The sequence below is a fragment of the Natator depressus genome, chromosome 16 (assembly GCF_965152275.1).
Source record: "Natator depressus isolate rNatDep1 chromosome 16, rNatDep2.hap1, whole genome shotgun sequence".
Classification (NCBI taxonomy): Eukaryota; Metazoa; Chordata; order Testudines; family Cheloniidae; genus Natator; species Natator depressus.
This window is the reverse complement of record NC_134249.1, coordinates 17,906,130-17,926,843: the sequence shown is the minus strand read 5'-3', so window position 1 is coordinate 17,926,843 and position 20,714 is coordinate 17,906,130. Positions and strand designations below refer to the sequence as shown.

Sequence of the window (20,714 nt, the reverse complement as noted above, 5' to 3'; positions counted from 1 at the left end):
CTGTACCCAGGCAGTGGAGTGTTTTGGAGTCTGTAAAAGGAAGCAGGCTGGAAGAGTTCTAAGTTAATCCAGGGTGACTTACAAACGGTATCATGGTGCTCTGTGAATTAAAACAATATCTAGCTACAATGCACCTGATTTTTAGGAGTCTCCGCACAGCCTCCATTGTTGCATCTCTTTGTCTGTTATATTCAAAAGTTTGGGCCTGGACAGACCTGGCTTTTTGAAGACGCTGCCCTTTCTGCTCTCCAGGCGGCTTTCCAGTGGTATTTGCTCTGATTTCAGCTGTTCTGATGTACTTTGTGTAGTATTCAGAGTATCTCGCATTAATACAGCAGGTTCCCAATGTGCTTTGGGATGGATCATGCCAGATGCTGAGCTTCCCCTGGGAGGTGCTCAGCAAATGCCTTAAGCTCATGCTGAAGTCGATAGGCGTTGAAGTCAACAAGATCTAGGAACCTCTTAGGTTCAGACCCTGGGGAAATAGCTGCATTTCAATGACCTTTATCTCTGGGGCGGAAGCAAGAGCTCGCCACAGCATTATGCAGCTGTTTATGACAGGAAGTGAGGATGGCTCCCCTATCTCGATGAAACTGATGGGTGGATGGAATTGTCTAAATCTCCTCTGTTTGCCCTCCCACTGACCTTCACCTCCATAGGTGTGTCTCTGTTGTCATAGAATCCCTCCCCCCCCTCTTCCCTTCATGATCTAGCAGAGTATTCAGGGAGCTGAGGCAGCTCGCAGGGCAGGAGCCTGCTGGTTGACCTCTACAGAACCCCTCGTTCTATCTTGTTCTCCTTTAAAATCAATAAGGAAAACAGCGTCCGGGCACTGCATTCTGATAGAGATATGGCTCAACCTCCCTGCTCACCCTTAATGTCCTTTTCAGGGGCCTTTTCTTCCTCCCAGGAAATTGGATGGTAAGTCTCCCAGTGAGTGCAGAATCAGTCCCTCTGCATGGCTAAGTCTCCTGGTCCAAAATCCAAGTTTCCTCTAGTGCCCGTGGGCTTTTGAACTCCCTTTCCCCCAAATCCACTGCATGACTACGAAAACTACCCTCACCCCCTCTGTGGCAGGCTGCCTCTTCCCTTCCAATGCATGAACTTCTCCCTGCATTTGGCCTGAGATGCTTTTAGCTCAAGTCTGCACCATGGGCCAAACCTATCCAGATGCTGGAGCACAGCCAGAGGCTCATGCTGCTGTTAACGATTAAGGAGACTTCAGTAAAGTTTGCAGAGTGCTGATGCAGTCTGGTGTAGAACCCAGGGGACTGGGAGGGCAGAGGAACTGCTCACCAGAAAGCTTTACTTCTCTGCACCATTGTGGAGCGTCTAGGGAGGGCCGTGAGTGTTTCATACCCAACTGATGAAAGAGAAGTCAGGCAGCTGTGTGCTTATTCCAGGCGTTGTAATAAAAGGGGTTGAAAGGGGATCTAGGCTAGTCCTGAGCCTGATAGGCTAAGAGGACTGGGCAACACCAGGTGGCACCCACGGCAAGATCAGTGTCTTCTGTGAGGCCCCAAAGCTTTCCCTGCAGTCAGGCTCTGAGAGTCTACAAGTCCCTCCCTATGCAGCATAGCTGTGCTTGCTTCACTGCAGAAGTACAGTACAGTTCTCCCTTGGTTGTTCTTGACGCAGCATCCTGATGTGTTCCCTTGATGCTGACTTTCCCAGGGTTACTTTAAGTTGTCTGTCTGTCTAGCCCCAGACACGTCTGCGTGCCTGTCTGGCCTCATACACATCTGTGTGTGTGTGTGTCGGTCTAGTCCCATGCATGTCCGTCTGTATTATCCTATTTCTAGGATTCATCTGTCACCATGGGACAGAGATTGCCGCAAAACATTCCAATCTCACCCGAGAAATCTAGGTGACATTTCCTCAGCATTCAGTCTTCCCTCTGCTGCAACTGCTGAAGTCATGTTTTCCCATCAACTTAGGCAGCTGGCAAATGCTGTTTAAGGGTTGCAGGTGTATCTAAGCACCAAGGGTAAACAAGTGTCCATTGGAACAGTATCCAGCCTTGCGAAAGAGCATGGGAGCAGAGGCCAGTGAAAGGAAACCAGGTGTCTGCTCTCAGAGCTGCTTATTTTGCAGCAAGAGAGAGTTAGGTTGGATATTAGCAAAAACAGGTTGTGGAATCCCTATCCTTTTTAAGACCAGGTTAACTAAACACCTGTCAGGCATGGTCTAGGTATACTTGGTCCTGCCTCAGCGCAGGGGGCTGGACTTGGTGACTTCTTGTGGCCCCTTCTAGCCCTACATTTCAATGATCTATGATTGCTTAGTGCCTAGGAGTTCCATGTTCCAGTGCTAGTCACCATGTAACTTTGGGGAAGTCGCCTGACCTCTGTATTTTCATCTGCACAATGGAGATAGCACGTCCTGACTCCCCAGGGGTGCTGCAAAGCAGTTGAAGATTCCCACATAGAAGATGTTCTTAGGGAGCAGTCCACAGGGCTCCAGCTCATTTTAAAGCACACAGGCCCTTGAACTTATCCTTATCTTCAGGGGCCTTTGAGTTAGCCCCCGTCAATGAGTATTTCTTAAAGGAATCAAGCCCTCGTCATTCTGGCAGCGCATTTGGTTTTGTGTTTGCATTTCCCCACCATCATTCTGTTTGCTTCTCCCTCCCTGTCTTTGCTGGGACCCTTTCGCTCGCTGAGGTCTCTGAAATGGAATAATACATTTTCACTTCCATTAGGGTTGCAAAGTGGGTCAGAAAGGTGGAAAACAAAATCAGCACATTATCCACCCCCAACCCCTTAGAGGAGACGCAAGGAGCACACTGTTCTGAGCACAGGGCTGCCTGCCCACTCATACGATGGGCAACTTGTTACAAGAGCCTGAGCCACGGATCCAAATGCATCAGAACTTTGGTGCGGTTTGGATCTGGGTCAAAATCTTACAGCTCTGGCATGTCCCGTTGAATAAAAGAACGCCGCAGAGAATGGAGAGCTTGTCCATAGACTCTCTGGAGTTCAATGAGGATGCATTAGTGGGGAGGATGAAGTCAAGAGGGGGTCTTGCCGTTGATTTTGATGGGAGTTGTTTCAGGCCCCTTGAGGCCAGCTGATGGGGTGACATTGGCCCCAGCCCTGTGGGAGCACACTAGCCAGCCTGCCATCATGCAGGGCAGGCCATGCATAGGCCTGGTCTCCCAGCAGAGGGGCTTTAGGGCTAGTCAGGTGCCCTTAGAATGGCTGGGTGAAACAAAGACCATGCAGGACAAAGAATGAATCTGCATTGGCTCAGCCTCCTGGGCAGGTGGGGGTGGAGTACATACTGGGATGCCTGGTGGAAGAAAGGATTGAAACGAAATTTAGTAACTGAAGAGCAACACAGCTAAGATTAAAGGGGAAAGACTGGGGGAAGGTGTCCAGTCTGGGTCTGGCCACAGCCACCCTGGAAAGTTTTGGGAACACAGCCTAACAAGCTGTCTGAGGGCTCAACAGCCAGTAAGTGGGATATTGTTGAGAGTCACATGCAAGCCCATCTCAGTCCTAAGGGGGAAGTGCAGCTGGGCTGGAGACAGGGGCCGTTCTTACAGCCCTGCACATGTAGAACCAAGTTCCAGCACCTCTGAGACAGAGAGAACCCAAGCTAATAAACCCCGGCTGTAAGCTGGATATGGAGAGAGCAGGATCTGCCTGTTTCATGTTTTGCACAAAATGGGGAGGAGGCGGGAGGAAAGGGGAAGGAAAAGACAAACCACCTCCTACATTCACCAGTGTAACTTAGTAAACATCTTTGCTGTTTTCCTTTGCATAGTTCTGGTGAAGTCACAGCATTTCCTCTCATCGAGCTAATTTTGGCAACAAAAATAATGCTTCAAGACTGATCATCAGCTAGTGTAAATGGATGTAGGTCCATAGAAGGATAGGGCTAGGAGTCAGGACTCCTGGGTTCAATTCATCACAGTCCCACGAGCTCACTGTTTGTCCGTGGGCAGAGCAGTTCACTTCTCTATGCCTCAGTTTACCCATCTGTAAAATGGGGGTAGCATGGAGCTTTGTCGATTTGCTGGTCCCTTTATGCTTGTCCAGTGCTTTTCCTCCACAGGTCACAAATCACATTACAAATTGGTAAGTAAGGAATAATCAGCCCAGTTATACGGATGGGTAAACTGAGGCACGGAGAGTCGGTATAACTTGTCCAGTGGCAAATTGAACGTAAGGGTCCTGACTCAAAGCCCTGTGCCTGGCGCACTAGACCTTAGTTGCCATGCAGCTGCATGCATCAGGCTTTAATCTCTTTCTGGGTGGCTGATTAAGGAGCTTGTACAGAGTGGGGAACACGTGGAAAACAAATTGCTGTTAGAAAAGACAAGGCTTGTTCAAAGGCTGCCCTTTCCATGCACCGTCCCCAGGGCTACACATAAATAACAGAAATGCCCTTTGAAATGCATGAGCCAAAGAAAGGGAGAGGCAGTCAAAATAATTTGACAGCAAAACTGGCCTAAAAATTGACCTTTCTGAATAATCTTGGTTGCCTTGGTTGCCGTGTTCCTGACCTGCAGGGGGAATTACCTTGGCTACCCTTGAGTCCCTGTACCAAATGCACACTCCCTCCTCAAGCAGGAGCACTGTTAGGTGACTGATCTTACGTTAAATTGATTCTCCATGCAAGGCTTGGTGCCAGGATCCTCCTGACATTTCTCTCTAAATTGCTTGTGGCGCTGAAAGTGAGGAAAGGAAACTCCCCCATCCTGCCTGCAAAGCAACAGATCCCGGACAAAAATAAACCTTGTTTCGTAGCACCGAAAACATGTCCAGACTGTTTGGACACATGCATATGGCTTACATTTCTCAGCACCTTTCTTCTGGTTTCATCTGGCATGGCGAGCCATGGAGTTTGTAGGGGCCAGGAGAACTTTACTTTTACAGCTCCTCTGCTACATGGTTCCTCCAGAAGCACGGCTTCCCCAAAGACCTCGCTGGATGGTTGCTTCAGGACTTCCTCAGTGTGGAAAAGTGCCTCCAATACTGAATAGCCAACACACCAGTAGGATTTGAAACTAGGACTTCACTATAAGCCTCTAGCACGGGTGGGCAAACCTTTTGGCCCAAGGGCCACATCTGGGTGTGGAAATTGTATCGTGGGCCATGAATGCTCGTGAAATTGGAGGTTGAGATACAGGTGGTGGGTGAGGGCTCCAGATGGGGGTGCAGGTTCTGGGGTGGGGCCGGAAATGAGGAGTTCAGAGTGCAGGAGGGGGTTCCAGGCAGGGGCAGGGGTGCGGGTGAGGGCTCTGGCTGGGGGTGCGGGCTCCGGGATGAAGAAGGGTGGGACCAAGGGGTTTGGAGGGCAGGAGGAGAATTAGGGCTGGGGCAAGGGGTTGGGGCGTGGGAAGGGGTGAGGGGTGCAGACTCCAGGCAGTGCTTACTTCAAGCACCTTTTGGAAGCAGCAGCATGTCTTGTGCAGGAGGTCAGACTAGATGATCATAATGGTCCCTTCTGACCTTAATATCTATGAGTCTATGAGTCCCCCCTCTGCCTCCTACACAGAGGTGCGGCCAGGCAGCTCTGCACACTGTCCCCTTCCCCAGGCGTCGCCCCTGCAGCTCCCATTGGTCCCATTTGCTGGCCAATGGGAGCTGCAGGGGCAGTGCTTGGGGCGGGGGCAATGTGCAGAGCCCTTTGGCTGCCCCACATGTAGGAGCGAGAGTGGGAATGTGTTGCTGCTTCTAGGAGCTGCGCGGAGCGGGGCAAGCCCCCGACCCTGCTCCCCAGCAGGAGCTCGAGGGCTTGATTAAAACGTCTGAAGGGCCGGATGTGGCCCCGGGCCATAGTTTGCCCACCCCTGCTCTAGCATTTAAGGAGTGACTCCCTCAGCTGGCAGCTGTAGTAGGCTCTTTCTTGTTATATAGATTAGCCGTTAGATGGGCACAAAGCCCCACACTGAAGGCTACAGCAGAACTGTTTGTTGATGAATATTCCTATCCAACAGGACAGACCCAGCCTTGCTTAGCTTATAGAATAGGATTTGGTCAACAGCCAAAGGTGATACAGCAGAAAATGTTTTGATTGTAATAGCAAATCTGTCATTTGATGAATATGCTTTGTGTGTTGTAGATTGACTGGTTTGGAGGGAATACAACGAAAGATTTAAGGTCTGAGCTCATCATTTGTTCAGTGGTCAGTTGTGGCCTCATGATCCAAAGATCGTGTCTTCCAGGAACAATAAGCATTAGGAGCTGATGAACAAAAGATATAGAAAGAAAGATACTTGTTTCACCCAAATGTCTCCAGTAATAAAGAATTAGGAAGAATAAAGAGATGAGAGGAAACAGGTTTTATATAAATAGGACTGATCCCAAGAGAGTGCTGTCCAAAGACTTTCACAAGAAGTGATCGATACACTACTTAGCTCTTTTCACCTGGCCATCTCAAAGGAGGGTAAGTGACATTGTACAGATGAGACAACTGAGGCACAGAATAGTAAATGACTCATCCATATACACAGCAGGTCACTGGCAGAGCTGCAAATAGAACCAGGTATTCTGATTCTCAGCCCTGGACCTATCCCCTGGACCGCACTGCCCCACTCTAGAGTCCTTGAATAAAAGGAAACAACAAGGCCAATGATTTTGATCTTTTGTGTTTCACAGGTACGAGCCATGAGGCTGTCGTTTGTGGGTGAGATGGGCTGGGAGCTCCATGTGCCCAAGCAGGACTGTGTGCGGGTTTACCGGGCTGTGATGAAGGCAGGTGCCGGGCACGGCATTACCAACGCCGGGTACAGAGCCATCGACTCCCTCAGCATTGAGAAAGGTTTCTCAGGCGAACTTGCTTTTCACCTGTACTAGCATGTGTTGCTCTGCTGTCACCTGGTGGGGACAATGCACATGAGGCAAGCAAAGAAAGATGGTGGACTTCCTGCCATCTGTCCCTCTGCCTTTGTCTTGGGCAGGCCTTGGAAAGTTTGAGTTTGGGCTTGGTTCAAATAACACTCCCAGGAATTCAGATGCATAGCCAGAACTCCTTCCAAACTCCCCAACCCCATCACACCCGTCTCCTTCAGGGAGATCCAGCTGCCCCCAACACTTTGCACAGTGATCCAGGGAGAAGCCAGGTAACTTTATTCCCCCATCCATGGCCAGGGGTTTTCCAGCTTCAGGGACAGGACAGTGCACCCCACTGTAAAGGGTTGATAACTAGGAGTGGACCATGCGGCTCGGGTGACCCAGCTCCTCACTGAGTTCTCCCTAAACATTGGTCTTGTATTGAGGGTGAATGTTTTAACTAAGCTTACTGGCCTGTCATCAGTTAAGGACCAAAAACAAAGGGAGGAGGGATGTGTGGGGTTATTTCAGTGGCCTCTTCTCTTAGCATTTAGCCGTTAAAACAGAAAGGGCCTGAGGGAAAGGATTGTTAGAATGAGTCACTTTGAGAGATTGATGCTCCTAGATGGATTGAACCCTCCTTAGGTGAGTCCACTAAAAATCTCCTGGCACAAAGTGAGGCTTTGGGAAAGGAGAAACCCTTTTCTCTCTCTGAGGAAGGGTCATCTGCCTTCAGGAGAACTTTAATCTGAGTCAGGATTAAGTTCCATGGAGTTCTAGCTCCCTGGTCACCTCCAAAATGGGTTAAAAACCTGTTAGACTTTGGGGATTTACACTAGGAAAAAGGAACACGAAAAACTCAAGTGGGCCATTCTTCCCTCACAGGAAACAAGCAACGCCCATTGACTCCGTACGGGTCACTCATCTCCAGCTCCTTGTACCTCCCTCCTCGCCCCAGTCTCCAAGTCCTCCTAGACGTTCATGGATTTAGCCTCACTGCCCCCTTGCCCGGGAGGGAGAGAGCCACGCCATTTCCCAGAGGAGAGGCACAGAGAGAGGAAGTGTTGCACCCAGGGTGGCACACACAGAGAACCTGTAGCAGAGCTAGCAATTGAGCTCCGTTCTGCGGAGTCCCAGACCTCTAACTTAACCCTAAGCGCCTCCAACATCCCATCAGCAGTGAGGAATAGGGCGCCCAGGCTAATAGGCCTATCCAGTATTTCCACCTCATGCTCAGGTGTCTTTTCTGTGACTCTCCAGCCTCCCTTCACGCACGTGAACACCCACACCCACACCCAACCCTACACCCACACACAGAGGATATTGATGTTTCTTGCTTTGCTGGTGCCTGATAGCCAGTGTGTTCGGTGGGTTTATTCATTACCCTCCACTGGAATGGAGTTGTTTTCTCTGCTTTCCCCTGAGCCCTCCAGTTTTGTTCCCAACGTCCTCCCCTGCTGCTCATTCCTCCTGCGGCTGTTTGAGTGGCACAAAGTGTCCCTGCTTGACTCCAAGAGCTAAAACCAAGGCTGGCTGTAGGGTTGGAGGAGCCCATCTGAATAAAATCAGAGGGATGTTTAAAAAAGCACCCAGTTTCCTTCCCCATCCCGCATCGTTTTTCTGCCTCTGCACTTCCTGCCCCAGGCCGCGGACCAGAGGCACCAAAATACCCCCCTAGAGGCCATTTTCTGGCCAAATGGAAAGCAGTAAGTAGCTGAAATCTCCAGAGCAAGCCCCTACCTAGGAGACTTCCGGCCCAGCTTTGCAGATGGCCGAAGAATTCAGAGAAACCCGTCGAGCTCCAAGGGCTTTTCCATCCTGGGCCTGCCAACCTGTAGATTCATCCATTGCCCTTGATGAATGACCTAGTGCCTAGAGGTGCTCAAGAAATGGGGAATTTACCCACATGTTTAGTTTTTGTGTTTAAAAAAAAAAAAAAGCTTTGTCTTTGTTAAAAAATGTCAGGTTTGAGCTGGAAAATCAACACCCACCCCATAAAAATAATTGTGGAAAATGGCAATGTCCTGTGAAAATGTCCATTTTGACAAAAAAGATGTTTCTACCCCCCCACATCGCTTCTTGATGGAAACATTTCAACCAGTTCTACTAGAGCCTTGTGTTTCTTTTAGGGCTGATGGAGACGAGGTGCTCCCCAGGAGGGGTGAGGTACTCCTGACGAGGGCTGGTGAATGTGAGGGGGGTAAAATACTCCAGAGGGAGTGGAGTCTGGGAAGTACTCTGTGGGGGGGAAGGCAGGTTTTGTGGTGGGTGGGAGATGTTTTTCATGGGGGAGAAGAGTGTAAATAACCACATGTAAATAACCCTGCAGTTCCTGAGTGGAGGTGGATGGGGGGGTGTTCTGGGGCACTCTTCGAAGAAGTGAGAACGTGGTTGGAGCACACTGAGTTCCAGCTATTCCCAGCTGCTCACAGCCATCAGGGAGCCATCAGCAGCGTGACTGTAACTTGGAGCAACCCTGTGGTTGCTCTAACTTACTCCGGGGTCCAGGCAGGCTCCAAGAATTCAGTGAGGCCAGAGATGTCTCAAGCCACCTTTGGCTGTTCCTCCTCCATTCCCAGGCCCAGTGCAAGAATGGAGCACCAGAGGATTGGGACCGACGGGGTGCTGCCTTCTCCTGAAGCTGCAGGGGGGAATGCTGCAGCAAGAGAGGAGTGTGACAGAGGAGCTGCTTTTCATCTCACTGGCCCTGAACTAGCCAAGGGTGGAGCAGGGCCGGACCGAGCACTTGGGGGTTCAAGTGCTTCGTTCTCCTCACCCTGGCTCTCCCAGGCCTTGTTGTAACTGGGGAGAAAGGCAGGAACAGACAGGGAGACCCGTGATGGTTCTGTCTTTCTCTGCAGGGTACAGGCACTGGCACGCGGATCTGCGTCCTGACGACACCCCCCTAGAAGCAGGCCTGGCCTTCACTTGTAAACTCAAGTCCAGCATTCCCTTCCTTGGACGGGAAGCTCTGGAGACACAGAAAGCAACGGGAGTCCACCGGCGCCTGGTCTGCTTCACCATTGATGAGTAAGTACGACCACCCCTGGGCTGGGCTGTGTATCCGTGAGCTCTGCCTGGGTGTATTAAATACAACAGTCACCCTGGGACGTGTGATCCAACTTTAACCAGAAAGAAGATTCTGCCCCACACACCAACTCGGAGCTCAGCCACAAACTCCCTCTGCCATTTCCTCTGCTCTTGTTTTATCTGATCAAACTTCTACCGTGTGAAGATGGGTGGGGTTATCTGGTTCCAACCAAAATAGCAGGGGATTTTGCAAGTCAGGACTGAGGCACACTGTCAGAGCTGTGTGTGTGGCCGAGGAATGTAATCCGTGGGGTAACATGTCAGGGTTAACATGCACTGGCAGAGCTGTGTAGGTTACAGCCTGGAATAGTGGAGTGCCGGAGGTTAGGAGACTGGTGCAAGGCTTTGTGTGGAAGCCCAGGACTGGAATAACAGGGGGTGGGAGATGTATTGGCAGAGTACTGTTTAGGAAGCTAGCACAGAGCCTGCCTACCTGCACAATGTGTTCCTGTGGTCAGCACCTTTAACCCCTTGATTTTCTCTAACAACTCCGCTGGGTAAAACCCCAAGAATGGCAGGGAACTGCCCTGCTGAGCTGCTGTCTGCTAAAGGTCTGCTCTGCTCTGGTCCTGCAGGAAGGTGCCTATGTTTGGACTGGAGGCCATCTGGAGAAACGGCAAAGTGGTCGGGCACATCCGGAGGGCGGATTTTGGCTTTGCCATCAACAAAACCATTGCCTACGGGTACATCCGGAACCCTGATGGAGGACCAGTGAGTATAGGAAACATGGTGCCTCCCGGGCCCCCATGTCATGTCAAGCTGTGTAAGCAGCCCCAAATTACACATCGCTATACCTAGAACTACATCCAAATGGCTGCAGGGTGGCTGAGCTTGCAGTCCCTTCTAGCCCTACGATTCTGTGACTCTAGGAATTAGTTGCAAAGTCACCAAGTTGTCTCATTAGAAAATAAATCCCCTCCCAAAAATCTAAATGCATCATTCTGACCATTTCAAAACAAAACATTTCAATATTTTGATTTGAAATCACTTTTCTTTTCAACGTTTACTTCAGTTTTATTTTTAAAACATGTTTAAAGTTTAAAAAAAAAAAAAGAAAGAAAGAAACAATGTTTCGTTTCAGGGTGAATAAAATGTTTCATTTGACCCAAAACTAATTTTTTCCAACCTTTTTGGTTCACTGAAAATTACAAAAAATGTCCATGGCAGGTTGAATTGAAATGATTTTAGATTTTTTGGAAGGGTCAGTGATCCAAAATATCTGTTACTGGCATTGCTCTAGTTCTCAGTGTCTGGGGAGAGATGGGTCTTCAGGGGGCGCATGAATATAGAGAGAGTAGTAACCTAGCTCAAGAAACATGTTTTGGGTGTATGGAGCAGCTTGGAAGGAGGAGTCCTGGAGACTCGGACAAACGGTGTGTTGAGGTTGACAGTGCTGGAAGAGTGCAGGATGTAGGGAGGGGAAGCAGAAAGACACAACTACAGACAAACAGGGAGGGGCAGAATTATGCAGGGAGAATTCACATCCATGTGTGGAGAATGCTGTGTTTCATTCTCTGAGTCAGAAGATTTGCAGAGGGAGAGAGCGTAACATTGATTTTATTTAAAACCTCATACACACACTAATCTTTAAAGAGAGAGCGCAAACACTAATCTGGGGACTGAAGGATTGCAAGGTCCCCTCGTGTCTTTTCACAAAGTTCTTATCTTATATAACCAGAGCGAAGAGATTCCAAAGAGTGAGAGATTGCAGCAGTTTAGCAACGAACAGCTTTCTCTCTAGTGACTCCCATGCTGTTCTTTTGCACAGCTCCGTCTCCAGACTCACTCACAGGTGCAAGCTAGAACATTAACTGCAACAATGTATTCGCTCTAATTTGATCCTAGGAACTTGTGTCTAATAGGAACACATCAGGCACTTAATCTGAATGGCCTCATGGGGGAGGGGGACTCTAATTAACCCATGTGCTATAGACAGAGAGATAATTACACTTATATGAGGGCGTTTTGGGGGGGAGAACTAAAGATAAAATCCCCAGGAACCAACTTAACCTCATACACAGAGCAGGCAAAAAAAAAGCTCATAAATTGCTGGTTGGTTTTAGATCACCTTGATTTTTCATCCTGTGGCAACGACAGTGCTGGGCTCCTGAGCCGTGCGATTTTATGGTCCAGTTAGTTGCTTTCCTATTCCCAAAACAATATCTTTCCCCTGCCTATTGTTTCTCATCAAGGAGTATCCTTCCTTCCTTCCCTCCTGAGCCTAGAAGAGGGCAGCCTGGTGCAGTGAACAGACTCTTGTTGCTGATGACAGGGAGTTTTCCAGCCCCATCCATTCACTCTCCCGGCATCTCATAATGTGACAGGCACCTGGAGCAGATGGAGCCTTGACATCAAAAGGGTTAGGGGAAAAGAATTCTGACACTCTGCTTCATGCCTGATGGTTGAGCCCCACGAGCTGATGACTCTGTGTGTGTTTGTGTGTGTGTGTGTGTGTGAGAGAGAGAGAGAGAGAGAGAGAGAGAGAGCAAATAATGTGGGATCATATCTCTACGGAAAAATCACAGCTCCGTTCTCTCAGTGTGCTCTGCCCTTTGCAATCATTGTGTTCCCTGTGAATTAGAGGGGGATCCTGATGAGGCATTGCCTTTTGCTGGGTTGCCACTAGTAGAGGAGAAAGTAGGGGGGGAAAAAACTTAGGAACATGGTTCCAGGTACCTGTTAGAAGCCCAGAGTTAAAATACATTCCTTGAGTCTTTGCATTCCACCTATTCTGTGGAAAGGAAGTTTCTTTTACACAGGAACTCAGTGTTCTCCAGCCAAATCCCCTGTAGCAGAGGTGGAATTTTAAAGGCCCTGGGCTGTAGCTTTACAATGAATACAGTGTAGATGGGGCAACCAGAGGGAATGGCTTAGTTGTGGGAGATGTGTAGAGTTAATACACATTGCTGCTGTTCAGGTCTGCTCCTTCCTCCTACCCAGACACTGTTGACCTTGACAGAGAGACAGCATTAAAAGGAGTGTGAATGCTTCCAACAGAGAGAGGGACCAGAAGTGGTGAATCAGAGATTAGAAAGCTGCCCCAGAAGGCGTTTGTTTGCTTTTTATCTCATTACATTGGAGTCTGCAATATTGGTGTGAAACCATATTGCACAATTCTGGGCAGACAGGCAGAGCAACCGTAGTGGAGAATGGGGAAAAGTGCCGCATTGGGTATTCCAGCCAGGCACTTAGGGACAGAGCTGACTGTGGAAGACATATGGAACAAACACGTCTGCTTGAGTTGTGTTTAAGGACGCCAAACTAAGCCTCGGTTGAGATAAAGGATTCCCAAAGACTTGCACTTTTCAAGAAGGGGCCCGTTAGTGAAATGAAAATTATTCTAAAAAATATCAAGCTGCTCTCCATTACATTCCAGCACCCTGTTGAAGTCAGGTTCAAGCTAGAATGTGAATTGCAACAATGCGTCATCACTTGCCAGTGTTATCAAAGGCAGGAGAGCTATGTTGGTGAGAACAGAATTTGACTCCCCTTTTTTTCTCGTTAGTATCTATGTAAGGAAAGGCTTATACAGCCCCTGCTATTGTAGTTCACACCTCACACCTTTAATGCAGTTATCCTCACATCACCCTGACAGGCATGGCAGTGCTATTATCCCCATTTTACAGATGGGAACCTGAGACACAAAGAGGCTAGTAAACTTGCCTATGGTCATACAGCAATTCTCTGGTGGAGAAGGGAATTGAACCCATGTCTCCTGAGTCATAGCAAACAATCTGCCCACTGGACCATTCTACTTTTGAGCCTGTTATAATGAAAATGTAGTAATAGGCCTCCAACCCGTTCTCCTTGCTTCCAGGCATCATGACATGATGACACTTTGATGCCACACGGTGATATTTCAACACATCATATTATGACAAGCTCTCACAATGCCTAAATATGTCTGGTCAAACAAACTCACTTAGCAGCAGCTGTCGGTACAGCGGGGAAGGAGCCTGAGAAATAGGCTCTGGTGACTATACAAGAAGTTTTGCAAAAAGTCATCAGTTCGTCTGGTGCTAATTTTCACCATTGCTGCTGGCAATGGGGGACTTTTCACCCCAGGCAGAAGTTGCAAATTATTACAGCACCAACAATAAACATCATAGGAAAATATCAGTTTTCCGAGGCCAAAGTCGATAAAGCTTGTGCTAAACTCTCAAGTGGGTGTGAGTTAAGCCTCAGGTTTGAAGCTGGTAAGAGTCTCAGGAGCTGCTTATTTCTCGTAGAAGTGATGTATCGCTGCCTCTTTGTCAGGTCTTGAGTCTGTGCAGGCTTCCTGGAGAGCTGCCTTGGGCAAGTTTCAGAGTGGCAGCCGTGTTAGTCTGTATCAGCAAAAATAATGAGGAGTCCTTGTAGCACCTTAGAGACTAACAAATTTATTTGGACATAAGCTTTCGTGGGTTAGAACCCACTTCACCAGATGCAAGGAGTGAAAATACAGGAGCAGGTATAAATACATGAAAGGATGGGGGGTTGCTTTACCAAGTGTGAGGTCAGTGTAACGAGATAAATCAATTAACAGCAGGATACCAAGGGAGGAAAAATAACTTTTGAAGTGGTAAGAGAGTGGCTCATTACAGACAGTTGACAAGAAGATGTGAGTGACAGTAGGGAGAAATTAGTCTTTGGGCAAGTTGTTTCCCTTTAACAGCCAGTTCTCCTCCCAGTGTAGGGAAAAGTGAGTGGAAGAGAAAGCAGAGTACATCTGCATGCCAGAGCTCGGAGCCACTTTGCCCAGTGCTGTTGAGTTGACCCCTCAAGCACCTTGGGAAAGGCACATGCAGCCAGAACCTAAGCTAGCCACGGTTTGGATCCAGACGGCATTCAGCCGCCGGGATTCTGATAAATGATTCCACTTTGGCCCATCTCTACAATAAATGCTCTGTTCACTTAGCTTGGCTTCCTTTTCTTCCTCTTTCATTCGGTTTTCTCCTGCCTGTAACTTCTCACTCCTCTTCTCTTCCCACCATCACCATGAGCCTTCTCATTCCTCCCTGAAACTAAAGTAGGGATCTTTAGTGAAGCCCACGAGGCGGCCGGGGTGTATGTGAGGAGAGGACTGGCCCCTCCTGTGCATAAAGACCTGGAGAGACAAACAAGCATTGAGCTAGAACCCACCAGGCAGCCCGGTTGCTCCGCTCTCCCCATTCAACCACACACCATAAAGAATTGCTTCATTTGGCAGCACCAGCAAAGTCATTTTCAAAAAGACTCCTGCCCCCTCTTCTCCTCGAGGGCCTTTTCAGGTGACATTAACCCCCAATTAAAGCGATCAGGCCTGGCAATCAGCAAGGCACTTCATACAGGTGGTCTCTCTTTACAGGCCCCCAACCTTGTCAGCTTCCATTGTGCGGCAAGCGCTGACTTCAGTCGGCGGCACCAGCTCGAAGGCCTCCTGCAGAAAGGCATAGTTCACTGAGCAGATGTTAACGTATAGCCTTTATCCCTCTGCTCGGTAGGATAACTCCTGCCTGATTTCCATGGTAATTGCCACTGCAGGAGGAAGCGGGGAGTTTTGCATGTGCGCGCTGTGCAGCGTGATACGTTGATGGATGCCAGCGCAGATCAGCTGCCCTAAAGCAGGACGGCAGGAGACCTTTCAGCTGGATTCTTTCCATGCTGCAGCTCCGGGACCAGCGAGGTGTGGCTGTGCGTTCTATGCTGGGTCCAAGTTTCTTCCTCCTGGAGGCACTGCAGACTTGATAGCATGCGAGCTCTCCCCATCTCCCCAGCCCCAGCCATCACACCCATTCTCAGTGTGCCCTCTAGAGACTGGCATCTGCAGGAGAGAAAAAATAACTCCTGGCCCTGCCATGCCAATGTCCTCCCCAGATCACCGGGCAAACCTAAGACCCCTCCAGCACTGCCCCAGCCAGTCAAGAGCTGGAAATGTATACTGGAACCTCTCTTTTCTTGGTCATTGTCGCTAGGACTCCATTAGCCCCATCCTGCCCTGGCCACTCGTTCAGCTTACTAGTGATGCTGTTAAACCCGCAGGCATTGCATAGTGCTAACTGTTCCAGTTTACAAGCCAGTGTTGCTGGCTCTTGTGCGCACCTGTGATTTGCAGGGTGTACTGGAATAAATCCATAGCCCCTTAGAATTTTCACGATGGCTACAATGCTGCACACCATGGATGCAAGGGAGGATACAATCCATATCTTCTGGCTCCAAATGGGCAAGCTGTTCCACTCTCCATTAGCTTGTAGCAGTATAGGGCATATGACACAAATTGGAGCAGGTCTGATTCCATCCAGTGGAGGGCAGCGGTGTACACACACAAGCCAGTATCTTCCACCTTTATTTACAGCTATACGTCTGTATGTAATAATTGTAATTTGCAGCTCCATAGCACCTTTTCCTCCAAAGATCTCAAAGTGCTTTGTGAATGCCTCCCTGCCAGGGAGTATTGTTCCCTTCGTCTTACAGATGAGTAAACTGGGGCACAGCGAGGGGAAATGACCAGCTCATAGCGGCACAATGAGCCTGCAGCAATGCTAGGAATGGAACCCAGTGAGTGGCTGGCTGGGTCTCTGTGTCCTTCCTTGTGTCGGAAGCTCTTCACCTGAGAATCAAGGCTCCCCCTGCACCCTCGTGTGACAACCCCACCACTGCGGATGGGGTTGCAGAGGCAGAGGAGGTGAACAGCAGGGCAAGGCCGCAGCCCAGGCACTACAGCTGTAACTCTCGAACACTGGAGTGTTCTCTGAGCTAGCAGGACTAAGCGCCCCTAGGTAAAGTAACGTGCACTGCGGGGTCTGTTGCCCTTTGGTTGGCTAGTGCACACCACCGCTAGGGATTTTCAAACCCAACAGGAAATGCTTCCGAACAGATACAACAAACATAACACAAGTGTCTCGTTACATCAGCCAGTGCCGGGCCAGGCAAGTGGCCCTCGTCCACACCAGGATCTCCAGTGCGGGGGTTATGCATGTTCTCTCCTCGTGTTCAATGCAATCCAGCCAGGTGGGGAGCAGCTGGGGAACCTGCTTTTCTAATAGGTTTGTCTCCAGGAGGTTATACCCATAATACACTCTGTGGTTACCCAGCTGCTCTGGAGTGGAACTCAATTTGACTTTCATTGTTTTGCCTGGTTGTAAATTCAATTTGCTTTAGATTCTGTGGGGAAAAAAGACCTGGTGCTTTTAAAATCTACATTCCTTCCCTTTTGGAGCTCTCTGGGAAGGAATGCGAGCAGCACCAGATCTGGCAAAAGAAATCACTCCTCTAGTCCTGTGTCCGTAGCCTAGGCACTTCCAGCTTCTTCCACACTACACCTTGAGAGGAATGTCCGTTCCCCATGGCTCCCTGACCCTTCTGCTGTAACTGCTAGGCAGACAACCAGCAGTTCTGGCATGGAGACCTGGGTTGAGATCACCAACTCTTACCACCTAACAGGTGAGAGACAATAATGGCTTTTGGACATTATCAATCCAGACTGGAGTTGAACCAGCAACTTAGAAGCAAAAGGTGGCACAGCCCAATCCTCTTAGCACTCCTGGCCTTCCACACAGGAGTTGATAGCAAGCCTCCAAACACACTATCGCAGCACAGTAATGTTCTGGGGCATGACCGTGAAACGCTGCCTCGCTTGTTTAAGTGGGAGAGAAATGTGGAGGAGCCCATATATCAATGTCTCTGTCCTGTCCCCACTGCAGGTCTCCCTGGAGTTTGTGAAGAGTGGTGAATACATGCTGGAGAGGATGGGAGCTACCTATCCTGCCACAGCCCATACCAAGTCACCATTCGATCCAGAGAACAAGAGAGTGAAGGGGATCTATTGAGAGAGAGTGAGCACTCGGGACGGTGGTTGGAGAGTGAACCACGCACCTGTGCTGGTGACAGGCTGAGGGAGGGAGGTGGATATTAACAGCTGACTGTCCAGACTCGTGAAGGTAAAACCTCCCCGCTACAGTGATGACTTGGCATCTTCCAAAGTTCCAAAATCTATCTTCACTATAGGACCACACCATGGTGTCTGCTCAGACCCTGAAGAATACTGCACAGTTCTCTCTGGCTCTGTCCTGGGGACTCAGCTCTTTTCATTGTATTGGAAACAATAAAGCTCATGGGGTGCTGAAAAACATGGTATTGGGGACGCGACTAACTATTTGCAGATCTCCTCTACTGGGACACGTATGGCATACCTAGGCCACATATGCTACCCACGGAAATAAATGGTTTTGTTGGAGAGGAGAAGATTTTGCTCTCCTTCCTTACCCTTTTATCTATAGCATCTCCCCAACCCTCGATGCACCTCACAGCCCCCAGGGCTCTTGTAAGCATTTACCCTTTGATGATAGTTAGGGATGGACACACGTGATCTACCGTCTCCGAAACTACGAGGGCAAGAAGATATCATATATATAAAAATGTCGAGGGAAAGCATGCAATGAAAGTAACAAAGGCAGAAGGCTGGCTTGGAAGCTTGGACTCTCCCACGCTGCCCTAAGTGAATTGCCAGCAAGTCACAGATGTGCCTCACATAGACAGGTGGAAATATGCTGGGGAAAGATGAGCTGACAGCTCGGTATCTGTGTTACATTTATCCAAGGTGCGCTCTCGTGCATCTAGCGGGGATTTGGGTATATCTTCCCTCGTTGCTTTGAAAAGGTTTTGGCAGATAAGCAATGGCAAATCTGCTGAAAGAGAGCAAGAGAACGGTGTAGAGTTCACTCCTTCCGTGTTGCATGTTGTAGCCCTTTGTAGAGCTGCGAGCTTTGATGTGTTGCTTGCTGTGGATTTTCATTGGACCACGAGGCTGCTCTGTTTATACCCACAGGGCCATATGGTGTCACCCTTTTCCGGTTCTAGATGTGCTCTGAATGTCCACGCGGCACCAGAGAAGTTATCAGAGCGTTTTGCAGCATGCATACATTTAGGGAATCCTTGCAGGACCTTGTATTGATTGCATTAGAAAACTTGTTTCAAGGGGATCTGTTGGTCTAGCCCCCCTCCTCCCACCCCTAATCACTCTAGTGTCTTCAGGTCCTGAAATCAGCACAGCACTTAACCACCGGCTCAACTTGGAGCACATGCTTCACTCCCATTAGTGTCATTCAGGGGTTAAGCATGTGGTTAGGTGTCTGCTGAGTGGGGGGCCTGAGCAAACACTCCCCATTCCTTCAACTGTTGATGGCAGACAGTAAAAATAACGTCCTCCCTTGTCCTTGTGAGGAGGCCCAGTCCTCCCGCTTGGCATGCCCCTGAATCTCTTCTGTCTCCAGCAGAGACGTGGGGCCATTACCAGGGTGTTGGCTACTAAGGAATGCTGCTGCTCTTGTCCCAGCAGAGGGCAGAATCCTGTTAGAGGAGCCTTCTCAGCCAGAGGACCGTGGGGGACCGTCCTTCATCGGCAGGTTCTGGTGATCATCCACCATGTAGCCTGGCTTAGCAATGCCGGGGGAACCAAAAAAGAGCCGTATTTCATCTTTGAAGGGGGTGGACTCTGGAAAAGGAGAGGCATTTGCTAATCTGGAGAAACAGTTACAAACTGCCAGCTTGAGCCAGAACCCCAACTGTAAAATAAAGAAAGCCACATGCCAGGAGGGTGGCTCACAGAGCTCTTCAGAAGAGAGTTCACTCACAAAACTGTCCATACCAATGGCTTCTCCGAGGCCATAGCAGGATACGCAGGGCACAAAGCCCACTGGAGTCACTGGGAAGACTCCCATTGATTTCAATGGGCTTTGCGTCAGGCCTTCAATTCTTAACTGGACGCAGGCTGGGGGATAGCTTGTTTTTGGCAAATACCTATGCAGGGATGGTTTAAGTCTGGGACCCATTTTACAAACATAATCTTTATCAGTCTCTCTGCTGAAGCATTCTAGGAGATCACTTTGAAGTCTCCCTTTGTTTCCCCCAATGAGTAGCCAATATGGTCAGTCATCCGGCATCTAACCCGCGAGATGACAGACAACAGCAGGAGCAGCCTCCAGGAATGCAGTGCTTATTTTGGAGCGACCTGGTACAATTTTCGTTGCAGACGCACAGCCAGTGGATTGTTTATTGTTCAGGGGAAAGGTTGGATGAGTCCAGCCCTCTCTCCCTAACAGCTTCACTCATTTACAAAGCAACTTCATATGAGCTTAATCCCCATTTAGCTTTGTATGCATTTCACTTGGGATAAATAATGCGCCTTTCAGACGCCTGCCACCTTCACACAGCAAGATCTGTGCTATGGCAGAACCCATAAAACATACACCATCACTTCGTGCTACTCTTGATCTGTGAACGAGACCATCCCAGAATAAGGTGCCGATCAGCTCTGAGCTTGGCCATAGACAGGCTATTGATTGTGTGCTGCATGCCCCTTGCACAGACTCAGATACTGTCCAAACAATGAACATTTTGCTCTAAGTCCCAGCTCAGAGTAGCACGTTTCTGATCCACTTGTGAAGACCTTAGATTTAACCCCTGTTTTTTGAAACATAGAGGCTGGGGTTTGGAGCGTATGGGCAACAGGCAGCAAACTATTACACTTTGGTGGGAGCGGAGTACCTTTGGTCTCCTTTGAAAGTCCCACCCCGCCTTTACAAATGGCCCCTTTCCTCTTTATGATCCAAACTGTGGTCTCCTGGGGGTGGCTGTGGTCTTGTGGCTTGGATACAATGAGCTGTGTGACCCTGGGCAAGTCACATCCTTTCTCTTTGACTCCCTGTCCTCCCTCAATGGGAATACGGATATCGACTGGCCATTGTAAAGTGCTTTGAGATCCTCAGATGTAACGTGCGCTAGAACTGCCAGGCATTGACCTCTAGTGACTCGCCATCTCATCATGAACCCATTTCTGCTCCCGCAGAAGCCAGTGGGATTTTTGCAAGGTGCCCGCCTAGCCCA

General features: G+C 49.2%; 1 protein-coding gene across 1 annotated transcript in view; it reads left to right on the top strand.

The window, feature by feature from the left end:
• The window catches only part of SARDH (sarcosine dehydrogenase), a 101,474-nt gene extending 83,404 nt beyond the window's left edge, over positions 1-18,070 (top strand). The window contains exons 18-21 of the mRNA XM_074974029.1: positions 6,609-6,771; positions 9,644-9,812; positions 10,448-10,583; positions 17,534-18,070. Of these exons, the coding sequence (XP_074830130.1) occupies positions 6,609-6,771; positions 9,644-9,812; positions 10,448-10,583; positions 17,534-17,659 (594 nt within the window). The 3' untranslated portion in view covers positions 17,660-18,070. The remainder of the gene's footprint in view (positions 1-6,608; positions 6,772-9,643; positions 9,813-10,447; positions 10,584-17,533) is intronic.
• Positions 18,071-20,714: the final 2,644 nt, after the last annotated feature.